Source organism: Pongo abelii, chromosome 13, assembly GCF_028885655.2.
Source record: "Pongo abelii isolate AG06213 chromosome 13, NHGRI_mPonAbe1-v2.0_pri, whole genome shotgun sequence".
NCBI classification, from domain to species: domain Eukaryota; kingdom Metazoa; phylum Chordata; class Mammalia; order Primates; family Hominidae; genus Pongo; species Pongo abelii.
The window spans coordinates 66373174-66386478 of record NC_071998.2 but is presented as its reverse complement, the minus strand read 5'-3'; the positions used below and the strand labels follow the sequence as shown (position 1 = coordinate 66386478).

General features: G+C 41.1%; 1 protein-coding gene across 2 annotated transcripts in view; it reads right to left on the bottom strand.

Annotated features, from left to right (window-relative positions):
• The window catches only part of PCSK5 (proprotein convertase subtilisin/kexin type 5), a 467874-nt gene that overhangs the window by 416735 nt on the left and 37834 nt on the right, over nucleotides 1–13305 (bottom strand). For both annotated transcript variants that reach the window (XM_009244528.4, XM_063714247.1), the window contains exon 2: nucleotides 9365–9469. In XM_009244528.4, coding sequence (XP_009242803.1) covers nucleotides 9365–9469 — 105 coding nt within the window. The remainder of the gene's footprint in view (nucleotides 1–9364; nucleotides 9470–13305) is intronic.

Here is a 13305-nt window from a genome sequence, read left to right as displayed (position 1 = left end):
CTAGGAGACCTGGAAACAAAACAGATAGGACAGGGAGGTGGAGAATACAGTGGACCCGGCACCCACATGCCTCTTCAGGTCCCTTCCACACTCCTCATCATCGTGTCACCATAAATGGATCCAAGGGCTAATCTAAGGCTGAAAGGCTTCTCCCAAGAGTGTATGCATTCTAGTGGGATTTGCAAAGACTCAGAAATGCTATCAAATGCTAAAGACAGGGATTTGCTATAATGATCGCATTCATAGCTGGTGAAAACATGGCAAAAAAGGTAGCCAGAAACGAGAGAGCTGCCCTAAGTCTCTCCTGATCAGCACATCCGCAGCCTCTCTGCTTGTCATTGGATCCAAGCCCATTCTGTTTCCAGAAGAATATAGTGCATTCTCAGGATATTTGGCAACCATTTTTACTTACCAGTAAGACGATGAGAGGCAAACGTGAAATCACCATTCCTAAGCAACCACACAAAGCCTCAGGTACCTACCCGAAGAAAACACAGCCACCCTCATTGTGCAGGAACACAAGGCCAAAGCCACAAATCTCAACACACCCTGGATCAGCCCACACAGCTGGATGAGCACAAACCCTGGATTGTTACATTACACTTATAAAACTGCACTGCACAAAAGAAAGCCCAAACATTAAGTCATTATCGCATTTAAAACTGAAGAGCAGCACGTTAACCTGCCAAAGAAAACACCCAGGAGTGCCCGCTGGAAGAAGGGCAGGCTGTGAGAGAGGCAACGCAGCAGTGGCCTGCCCAGGAAGCACTTGAACTCCAGGTGAAATTCATTTTGAAGCTATGCTAGACCCCACGAAATATTATTTGTGAAAAGGCATGACCACAATTAATGAAGAGGCATGGTAGCAATGTAAGCCATGTAAGATTGACCTCAGACACTTCTGAATACTTATTTTTAACCAAATAAGGTTCTTTAACTCCAAAGTTCACCTAGTAGATCAGCTGTATGTAAAAAGCTCACAAATGGTTTTGTCTCCAAGTTCAGGAAAGAGATAGCAAATGTGATGGTTGCCTCCATGGATGAATTACAGATCAATTAGTAGTAAAGAAAAAATACTTCCGAAATTATAAAGTGAATCCATAGGGAAATGGAATTTGACTGATAAGGAGTAGATGCGCACAACCTCTCCATTATGTACAGGGAAGTGCCCCTGTACTCCAGTTACTCCATCACACCTATTTTACTCTTGAGGCAAAAAGAGAAACCCCAGGCACCTGAAAATCTAATCCTGAGCACAACAGGCACCAGCCTGAGTGAGTAGGAAACTTGAACTTGCTTTTCTTCTTTCACAGGTCTGAATTCATCTGATCCTGCCAGCTACATCCAATCACTTCATTTCTCCCTTCCTGTCCTTCTCCTATGCCCTTTCCTCGTTGCACAATGCTTGAATGCTCTGCTTTAAATTCTTTTCAGAGGAAATGGCTTATGGATAAATGTAACAAATGGGAAGCTAAAGCCTTGAACTTGATGCTGGGCCACACTTACAAGGAGACAATTGCTTTTCCAAGAGAATAAACAAAAGGCTTCAAATATTTAAAGAACTATTACAGAGAAATGGATTTAACAGTGTATAGAATTCTGGAAGGCAAAAGTAGCCTCAATGGGTAGACGTTACAGGCAAGCAGATTATAACTAACACGTTAAATCTCTTAAAATATAGAAATGTTGGCCCTGTCTGATGGTGAAGCCTCTTTGATTGGAAATGTTCAAACAGATCTGAAAAAATTCCTTTTAGAAGTACAATGGATGGTATGGCAGCATTGGATAGTAAAGTGATAAGACTAAATCAACTCTAATTCTAAGGAGTCTGTGATTCCACAATAAGTAATGTTATATGAATAGCTTTTCCAAGTGAGAAACGCAGCCACACACATCCACGTGATGAGGCAGGCTGGCTGAGGTGAACGTAGGGAGCAACAAGATGGGAGATGCCCATTGCTGACTCATCGGAGGGAGTGACACTGTCCTAGTCTTGGATGAAAACTGGCCCATAATAGATTGGAGGATAGAAAAAGGAATGGAAAAGATAAAAGATTGATAGGCTAGAACCTTCAAGATAAAATCTAATGGGAAAAAGAGGAAGCTATGCTTATGTAATTAACTACATATGCATAGGGCATGGGTGTCTAACTTAATGGCAGTTTATGGTTTTTATTTTTAAAAGTCAAATATGCCCTACCCTACTAGAAAAGTTAGGATTTTAGTTTTTCTGTTTTTGGATAAGGGGAAGGAAAATGAAAGAAAATGATCTTCTCCGCACTCCTCCTCACACCCTTCCAACTGCATGAGCAACTAAAGAGCTTCCATCCCATATTCTCCTACAGATAATACTGTCCTTGACCTAAATGTTTGTGGCTGGCCAAAATTTATAAACAGACTAGTAAGAGGATTTGAGAACGTGAACTCAGACTATTGTTTCTAGAATTTAGCTTAGATGTCTCAGAGAAATGTTAAGTCAAAAAGAAAGATGTGGACAAGAAGGATGAAAGCCTTATTGGGCACACTGCTATAAAATATAACAGCACTTTCTGCAAAACTGTGTTATTATTGCCCTAGTGTTTCTATGTTAGAAGTCTGTGAATCTCTGTCATTTAAAAAGTTAATCATAACATAATGTTAACACACATTATGTGTGTGAGTCAAGGCTATTCTTGTTCTCTGGGCTCATGTGCTCAAACTGACCACATCATTTTCTTAGCACCAACAGGGTTGCTCTTACAATGTGGCTACTTTTGCATTTCCTTCTTCGGAGCCTTGTAAGTAAAGAATAAAAGGAGGGGAAGAAGGGAGTGTGCAATTTACTATAGTAAGTAAAAGCCAGGATCTGTTTAGTGTGTGTATTCCCTACGATTCACTCACGTGTTTTTCCTTTCTTGAGAAGGTGGTGATCAAAAATAACTTTAAGGTTGCATCACCAATTTTCCACGAAGTCATTTCACATGGTCCAAACCCACAAATGTACCTCCACTCTGGCACACAAATCACCCACCCTATCCACATCCAAGATCAAAGAAAAAGAGACCTGCCCAAGAAACCTCGTCACACCAACACTTGCCTTATATGCCCAATGAAGTCAGCTGGGAGTAAAAAATAAAAAACGAGCTTGTAGAAATTTGCAGTCTCTAAGTATTTTCCCACAAAACACTTATTAATTGGAGAAGGGAAAATACAGGCATACCTTGTTTTATTGCCCTTCTCTTTATTGCACTTTGTAGATATTGCACTTTTTACAAATTGAAGATGTGTGGCAATCCTGTATCGAGCAAGCCTGTCAGTGCCATTTTTCCAACAGCGTGTGCTCACTTCGTGTGTCTGTGTCACATTTTGGTAATTATTGCAATATTTCAAACTTTTTCATTGTTATTATATCTGTTGTGGTGATCTGTGATCAGTGATCTTTGATGTTACTATTGTAATTGTTTTAGGGTGCCACAAACCTCACCCATACGACAGTGAACTTAATCAATAAATGTTGCATTTGTTCTGACTGCTCTAGACTGACTGGCCGTTCACCATCTCTCTCCCTCTCCCCAGGCCTCCCTATTTCCTAAGACACAACTATATTGAAATTGGGCCAATTAATAACCCTACAATGGCCTCTAAGTGTTCAAATGAAAGGAAGAGTCACTCCGGTCTCACTTAAATCAAAAGCTAGAAATGATTACACTTGGTAAGAAAGACATGTCGAAAGCAAGCATAGGCAGAAACCCAGGCCTCTTGAGCCAAACAGCCAAGCTGTGACTGCAAAGGAAAAGTTCTTAAAAGAAATTAAAAAGTGCTACTCTCATGAATGCACAAATGATAAGAAAGAAAAACAGCCTTATTGCTGATAGGGAGAAAGTTTTTGTGGTCTGTATAGAAGACCAAACAAGCCACAACGTTTCCTTCAGCCAAAGCCTAATCCAGAGCAATGCCCTAACTCTCCAATTCTAAGAAGGCTGAGAGAGGTGAGGAAGCTGCAGAAGAAAAGTATGAAGCTAGCAGGGGTTGGTTCATGAGGTTTAAGGAAAGAAGCTGTCTCTGTAACATAAAAGTGCAAGGTGAAGCAGCAAGTGCTGATGAGAAGCTGCAGCAAGTGATACAGAAGATCCAGCTGAGATCACTGATGAAGGCAGCTACACTAAACAACAGATGTTCAATATACATGAAATAAAACAGCCTTCTGTTGAAAGAAGATGCCACCTATGACTTTCACACTAAAAAGAAGCAGGTGCCTGGCTTCAAAGCTTCAAAGGATAGGCTACCTCTCGTGTTAGGGGCTAACGGAGCCAGTGACTTCAAGTTGAACGCTCATTTACCATTCTAAAAAATCGTAGGGCCCTTAAGAATTATGCTAAATGGAGGGCTAGGAGTGGCGGCTCATGGCTGTAATCCCAGCACTTTGGGAGGCCGAGGCAGGAGGATCACCTGAGGTCAGGAGTTCAAGACCAGCCTGACTAACATGGTGAAACCCCGTCTCTACTAAAAATACAAAAATTAGCCAGGCATAGTGGCAGATGCCTGTAATCCCAGCTACTCAGGAGACTGAGGCAGGAGAATCACTTGAACCCGGGAGGCAGAGGTTGCAGTGAGCTGAAATTGTGCCATTGCACTCTAGCCTGGGTGACAGAGCGAGACTCTTTACAAAAAAAAAAAAAAAAAAAGAATTATGCTAAATCTAGTCTGCCTGTGCTCCATAAGCGGAACAACAAAGCCTGGATGACAGCACATCTGTTTACAGCATAGTTTACTGAATATTTTAAGCCAACTGTTGAGACCTATCACTAAAAAAAGGTTCCTTTCAAACTATTACTGATCACTGACAATGTACCTAGTCACCCAAGAGTACTGATGGAAATTTACAAGCAGATTACTGTTCTCATGCCTGCTAACGCGACATCATTCTGCAGTCCATGGATTAAGGAGTAACTTCTACTTTCAAATGTATTTAAGAAATAGATTTTGTAAGGCTACCGCTCTGATAGATAGTGTTTTCCTCTAATGGATCTAGAAAAGTAAACTGAAAACTTTCTGGAAAGCATTCACCATTCTAGATGCTATTAAGAATGTTCTTGATTCATAAGGGGAGGTCAAAAGAGCAATATTAACAGGTGTTTGATGGAAGTTGATTCCAACCCTCATGGATGACTTTGAGGAATGCAAGACTTCAGTGGAGAAAGTCACTGAAGATGTGATATGTGACAGAAACACCAAGAGAACTAGAATTAGAAGTGGAGCCTGAAGATGTGACTGAATTGCTGCAATCTCATGATAAAATCTGAACAGGTAAGGAATTGCTTCCTATGGTTAAGCAAAGAAAGTGGAATCTACTGGTGAAGATGCTGTGAACATTGTTGAAATGACAACAGAGAATTTAGAATATGACATAAACTTAGTTGATAAAACAGTGGCAGGGTTTCAGAGGATTGACTCCAATTTTGAAACAAGTTCTACTGCAGGTAAAATGCTATCAAACAGCATTGCATGCTACAGGGAAATCTTTTGTGACTACAACTGTGTTGGCAAACACAGAGTCAACTGATATGGCAAATTTCATTATTGTTGGATTTTAAGAAATTGCCACAGCCACCCCAACCTTCAGCAACCACCACCCTGAGCAGTCAGCAGCCATCAACACTGAGGCAAAACCCTCCACTAGCAGAAAGATTATGGCTCAGTGAAGGCTCAGATGATCATTAGAAAATTTTAGCAATAAAGTATTTTTTAATTAAGGTATGTACATTTTTCAGACGTAATGCTATTACACACTTAATAGACTACAGGATAGTATGAACATAACTTTTATATGCGTTGGAAAACAATTAGTGTGACTTGCTTTATTACAATATTTGCTTTATTGAAGAGGTCCAGAACCAAACTGCACTGTCTCTAAGGTTTGCCTGTAGTAATTTTAAAGTAGAGAAACTGGCAGATACGATATTTACCATTTGTTCAAAGTTAACACTACCAGTAATGAAACAAAGCAGTATCATGTGCCTCTCAATCTGATGTACTGAGAAGAACACATCAATTCTCTGATATTCTTGCCAAAAATGTTCTTGCCAAACCTGAATCTAATCATGAGGAAACAGACAAACCCAACTTGAGAAATATTCTACAAAATAACTGGCTTGTACTCATTAAATGATTTCTAGCTTATGAAAGAAAAAAAAAAAAAGAAAGCTGAAGAAATATGACAGAGTAAAGAGAACTTGGGAAACATGACAACTAAATGTGTTCCTGGCCCTGAAAAGAGGCAATCAAAAAATTTGGATAAAGTCTGTAGATTAGATAATATTAAATTAATATTAATAGCCAGATTTTTATTGTTATACTTACGGTTATAAAAAAGAATGTCCTTATTTTAAATGAATACACAGTGAATTACTTAGAATTGAAGGCGCATCATATCTGTAACTTGATCCCAAATGTTCAGAAAATGTATATATATGCATACCTTACATACATATACGTGTGAATATCGGCCGGGCGCAGTGGCTCACGCCTGTAATCCCAGCACTTTGGGAGGCCGAGGAGGGTGGATCACGAGGACAGGAGATCAAGACCGTCCTGGCTAACACAGTGAAACCTTGTCTTTACTAAAAATACAAAAAATTAGCAGGGCGTGGTGGCACGCACCTGTAGTCTCAGCTACTCGGGAGGCTGAGACAAGAGAATTGCTTGAACCCGGGAGGCAGCAGTTGCAGTGAGTCGAGATCGTGCCACTGCACTCCAGCCTGGGTGACAAAGCGAAACTCTGTCTCAAAAATAAAATAAAATAAAAATAAAAAATATGTGTGTATATGTGTGTGTAGATAGAAAGGATGATCAACTAAGTGTGGTAAAATGTAAAACATTAACATTTGGGGAATCTAGGAGGAGTATATAGAAATTCTTTGTAACATTTTCATGTTTGCAAATTCTCTGAAAATAAAAACTTTCTGAAAATTAAAACAAACAAACAAAAAAAACAAGGCCAGCCATGGTGGCTCACAGCTGTAATCCCAGCACTTTGGAAGGCTGAGGCGGGCAGATCACTTGAGGTCAGGCAGATCACTTGAGGTCACTAGCCAGCATGGTGAAACCCCGTCTCTACTAATAATACAAAAATTAGCCAGGGGTAGTGGTAGGCACCTGTAATCCCAGCTACTCAGGAGGCTGAGGCAGGAGAATCGCTTGAACCCGGGAGTTGGAGGTTTTAGTGAGCTGAGATTGCGCCATTGCACTCCAGCCTGGGCAATAAGAGTGAGACTCCGCTTCAAAAAAAAAATTAAAAAAAAAAACAAAAAAACTTAGGAACCCCCAATGTCCTTTGCTCCCCCCACCCCCAACACCGAGAAGCATTGCAATGTCCTGGATGGTCTTCCCTGAAAGCAGCAAGCTCCCTTAGGGCACCAATGTATCTCCAAATCCCGGAGCCTAACACAGGGCCTGGCATACGCTAGGGGCTCAAAAAAGGGCCAATGAATAAATGAACTACAAGAAAGATCCAAAAGTGTGGGCAAACCCCAATTTGTGGCTCTCTCTCTGCAAAGCTGGTAGGAACCGTGGCTGTCCTGTGTAAATGCTAGGTGGGAACGATGAGCAGACGGCATTGGAATGGAGAGTAAGTTGTGGCTCTACTCTGGGGGATTATTTCTATTGAGGAGGCAGGGGAGTGCAGCATGTACCCTTGGGCTGGCCTGCAATGGCCCCACTCTCCTGAAATAGGAGTGCATTCCAGGTACTATGTGTCCTAGCATACAAGGTCTCTGTCGGATCACGCATAAGCCGTGTGATGCACTGAGATAAGAAGAAATAAACACCAAGATGCCCCAAGATAACAAGAAGGATCGAAATAGCTCCATGTTCAGTAAATCCTTCATCATGAAAATAATGCCTCATAACATTCTGTTCTTACTTCCCAAACCACTAGTACTTGGTTTTTCAAATTCACATTGATTTTGTACATGAGCTCTGAAATTAGCATCGTTTTAATTACCAAAGTTCAAGAAAAGCTTCAAAAAAGTTTAAGAGATGAAAAATATGACTTTGCTTTGAAAACGCAGATAATTCATGAATGTCCCAAACTGACTGCCTTTCCAGAAAAATTCAGTTCTGAATAGTGACAAATGAAAAAACATGTAATCCACAGACCATGAAAATGTATTAGGGGATGTTCCTACAACCCACAGAAAATAGGGACATAGAAGGTATGTGCTTTTTCTAGCCAAGTTACAATTTCATAATCATGAACATATTCCAGAAGAAAATTAAACAAGGCTAACTACAGCACATAACTGACGGCAAGACGCAATATTGCAAACCTCATTTGCATATTAATTCAAACAGGGGCCTTTTTGCTTTATAAGGAGTATAACTTTCGAGATATCTAGCTGAGATTGCTATGCGCACTGGTAGGGACTTATCTACCAATTTATTTGAAAATGAGTTCTTAAGGCAAACCCAAATCATAAGGAGGGGGAAAAAGCAAGAACACCCTACAATCAATAATACACAGGGAGCCCACAGAGGAACTAGGGCAAGTTGGTACAGATGCGCCCTCTTCCCCTTTATTTGACACATCAGAGAGGCCAATAAGTTCTCATTCAAAACTCCATTCCTTCCTCCAACTTAATTAATAAGGGCAGATACTTAACTCGACCTCAGAGTCTTAGTTGTTGGCTATTAGTTTGTCCCTAACACCCCTCAGCTTCCCATCTCCCATTTCAAAGCTGCCCCACTTCTCTAAAACGGGAGAACCTAGGCATAGCATGCTTGCTTCTAGGCTCTCCCCGGGGGGTACGTTTTCTGGAAAACCCAAAAGGACCTGGCACAAGAAAGATACCTGATGAGGCCCCAAGAGCAGGAGTCAGCTTCTCCCCTTTCTGTGTTCAGTATCCCACCTGTTCCAGACACAGTCTAGCCCTGAGGCTGCCAGTGGTGTGGGTCTATCAATGCCAAGTAAAATCACGAGGATTCACGGTGATCTGTACCCCTGACCTAAGGGTTCCAGAAGAAACCCCTCCTTTCGTGGAGCTCATACAACCTCAGATCTGTATGCAAATAGGTAGACAGCACGGTATTGTTAACAGTTCAATCATTCTCAATCAAACTCTGTCTTCCCCACTCCCTAGCCCCTCTCACTTCTCCGTGAGAACCCATAGCTATGGATACCCCTGGGCTGCTCTACAACTGGGATGATAGTGGCACATCAATAAAAATCAAGCCACTGCCTAGTTTTATCTAAAGAGGAAGCATAGACACTAGACCAAAGGATAATATGACAGTTCTAGAAATCTGAGCCTTCATGCTGGCCCTCATATTACCAATGAAAAATGCAGAAGCTTTGCCTCTTGGTCCCCACCCAACTGGTTCTTCTTACCTTTGGTTCCATTGAAATGAAACTGTGGGTCCCTCTGCTGGAGATAACTGACCTTTTAATCGTCCTGCTATGGTAGAAGTGATAGTAGTCCTTCAGGGCCCCTATCTGCAAAGGAAGGGCGGGAAGGAAAGAACAAAAGAAAGACATTAATGTGTGAAAACCGTCTTCTGTTTTCCTGTTTTTCATTTAAAAAGGAACACAAAACAAAAAAGGTCCATAAATTATGCAGCTGCTGGCCGTGCTTAAATGTTACCTGAACCTTGGTGATCACTTTTCAAAAGAAGGACATGTGATATGAAATGGAGTGTCCTTGAGGCAGTGACTGCGGAACTAAAGATTATAATGGGGCAGCTTAGCCTCTCCAAATCTCCTTTTAATGTTTCATTTATATGCAGCATTTTAAGTAATTCTATATCAATCTATACCCAAATGTGGGAAAGAGGGGGAAAAATCAAATAGCTATCTAGTTATAAAAACACATTGCATTTTGTTTGCTCTGAGAAATGTACAATGAAGGACCTTGTTAGATTATTTATACAGTTAATTTGAAATATGTCTTAAGCAATTGATCATTCACAAAGATAACATGACTTCGTTTGTTTCTGACTTCTGTAGACAGTATAAATATATAGCTTATTCATTTATTGCAAAACTAAAAGTAAAATCGCAATTCTAAAACAAGACAAAAACATACATCCTACGTATCAGCTAAGCTTCCTGTATAAAAGCAGTTGGTTCTACTTTATCTTATCCATTTCTCTAACATTCTAGTCCTCTCATTTACATACACCTTTCCTCAGTTAGGTCTGTTCAGGATGGCTTTGAAAACAAGCCCCTGTCCACTTTGGGAAAGCAAACTAGCAAAACCTCAACCAACCACATTTTCTCAGCAAATTATAAAATGTGGATCACAGAATGAAAATTGAACTACGCATTGAAGACAGAAGAGCTTGGTTCTAATTCCAGCTGACACTCACCAGAGCTAAATAACATACACTAAGTCTCTGTTTTCCTTTTCTAGAAAATTGGACTTTGGGCTAGTTAATTTCCAAGACCACTGCAGTGCCCAGATTCCTTTCTTTGACACTCACATGCTTTGGGCAAATACTATAGTAGCTATTTCTCCAGGACATCCACGGCTCTGCCCTAAAATAATAACTATCATCAGGATGTTTTCCAGTTGGGACAAGTCAAAAGTTCAGCTTTCCTAATTTAAAAAAAAAAAAAAAAAAAAAGTCTTGGCCCAGGTTAATTTTTCCAGATAAAAAGTTTATTTCTCTTTCCCTTCTGTACATCACGTTCTCAACCATCACCCCACTCAATTTCTGTGCTATTTAGAAATCATGTCCTCACTAGGGCTTTACACAGTAATTGAATGTCTCATCATTAAGATTTGAAAGAAAGTCTAAGTCTCACATTTTTTATTCAAGTGGAAACTGCTCTGACCTACACAGATGAAATCCTGCACTCTGAAAACAAGTGGGGAATGCAGGCAGGGAAGCCTCTCATCTCAATGATCCTGGACTCTGAAGCAGCAGTGAACAATGAGGAAGAGGGCACAGATGCCAGCCCCAGCCTCCAGGAGTGTTTTAAGGAGGGTTTTACAGGCTCATTTTAAGATTCCAGAGGACTAAGGGTAGAATTCAGGAGTGGTTGCATAATCCTTTACAAGAAAACCTTAAAATCCCAAGAAGCTTAGGGTTTTCATCTCCTGTAACTTTTGTCAAGAGCACTCTTTGGTAAATACAGTAGTTCTTGCGGAAAGAAACAGAATCTCCATAAGGAAGATCATCACAGAACAACCCCCTCTCATATCTGTTTTCTACACAGTAGCTGGAATGAAGCTTTCAAAATACAAATCTGGCCGTGTTCTATGTCCTACCCCTGCCTAAAATCCTTTAGTGGATTCCCTTTGCCCTTAAAATAAATAGTATCAGTCAACAATTAATACTATTTCATAATATAGTTTTTTAAAAGTAAATCAGAATAATAATATTGTATTAAACTTTTATTCACACTGTGCCAGGAACTATTCCGTACGCTTCATCTAACTCACTGAATAGACCATTCTCCTCCTCCGACCTAGGGGCCTGTGTGGTCTGGCCCAGTCTCTCTCTGGCCTCACCTCAAATCACACTCACCAGCATTCTCTCTGTACTCTGGCTGATATTGTTTGGCTGCGTCCCCACCCAAATCTCATCTTGAATTGTAGCTCCCATAATTCCCTCACGTTGTGGGAGGGACCCAGTGGGAGAAAACTGAACCATGGGGTGGGTTCCCCCATACTGTTCTCATGGTAGTGAGTAAGTCTCAAGAGATCAGCTGGGCACAGTGGCTCATGCCTACAATCCTAGCACTTTGGGAGGCCAAAATAGCTGGATCACTTGAGGTTAGAAGTTCAAGACCAGCCTGCCCAACATGGTGAAACCACATCTCTACTAAAAATACAAAAATTAGCTGGGCGTGGTAGCACATGCCTGTAATCCCAGCTACTCAGGAGGCTGAGGCAGAAGAACCACTTGAATCTGGGAGGCGGAGGTTGCAGTGAGCCAAGATCATGCCACTGTACTCCAGCCTGGGCAACAGAGTGAGACTCTGTCTAAAAAAAAGAGATCTGACGGTTTTATAAGGGGAAACCCCTGTCGCTTGGCCCTCATTCTCTTCTCTCGTCTGCTGTCACGTGAGACGTGCCTTTCACCTTCCTCCATGATTGTGGGGCCTCCCCAGCTACGTGGAACTGTAAGTCCATTAAACCTCTTTCCTTTGTAAATTGTCCAGTCTTGGGTATGTCTTTATCGGCAGCATGAAAATGGACTAATACGCTAGCTATGCTGGCCTTCCTTCCACTCCTTGACTGCGTCAAGCTCATTGCTCCCTCCACCTGCGGCACCTCCCCGACCTCCACCCTCTCCAGCGGAACGCCTCTTCCTCATAGTTTGTGTCTCATCTCAAGGAGGAAGTATTCCAAAACTCCCCAGGCGAGTTCAGCGTCATTAATTACACCATCTCATATTAATAGAATCATAAGAATATGCACCTCTAGTTATACCTTAATTAGTACAAATACTGGTTTAATGCCTGTGTCCCCATCAGCCCATATGTTCCATTGAGACAGGAAAACATCTGTTTTGCTCACCATTTTATTCCCAGCTCCTAGTGCATGGCTCAACACAGAATAGAATCTCATTAAAGACTGCTGAATGAATGGCCTAAAAATCAGAATCCAGCTGGGCGTGGCGGCTCACGCCTGTAATCCCATCACTCTGGGAGGCTGAGGTGGGGGGATCATGAGGTGAAGAGATCAAGACCATCCTGGCCAACATGGTGAAACCCGATCTCTACTAAAAATACAAAAATTAGCTGGGCATGGTGGTACACACCTGTAGTCCCAGCTACTTGGGAGGCTGAGGCAGGAGAATTGCTTGAACGAGGGAGGCGGAGGTTGCAGTGAGCCGAGATTGTGCCACTGCACTCCAGCCTGGTGACAGAGCAAGACTGCATCTCATAAATAAATAAATAAATAAATATCAGAATCCTTAAATTACTGAAACCACATACAGTAGAGTTACATACAGCTCAAAATCTGTAGTATGAGTATTACAGAATTATCACATTAAGGCTAATTTCAGCAAAAATGGTTTAGTTCTACCTTAATTGCAGTACCAACTCTTCCAAGGTTCTGAAAGTTGTGGGTTGAGACATCTCTACCCTTTATTTTCTTTCATTTTGTTTGCAAGACAACAGCTAAAGAGTAAAGCGCCTTAGTTCAATTACTCTGCCCCATCCAAACAAAATAATCTATCGCCTTCTAGGATTATATATATATATATATATATGTATTTATATGTAAAAGCATGTTTATGTCTCTCATCTATTAATATGCATGTCCCTTATTGACGAGAATTATCTTTTATATTCTTTCAACAGCACCAAGCATGCTG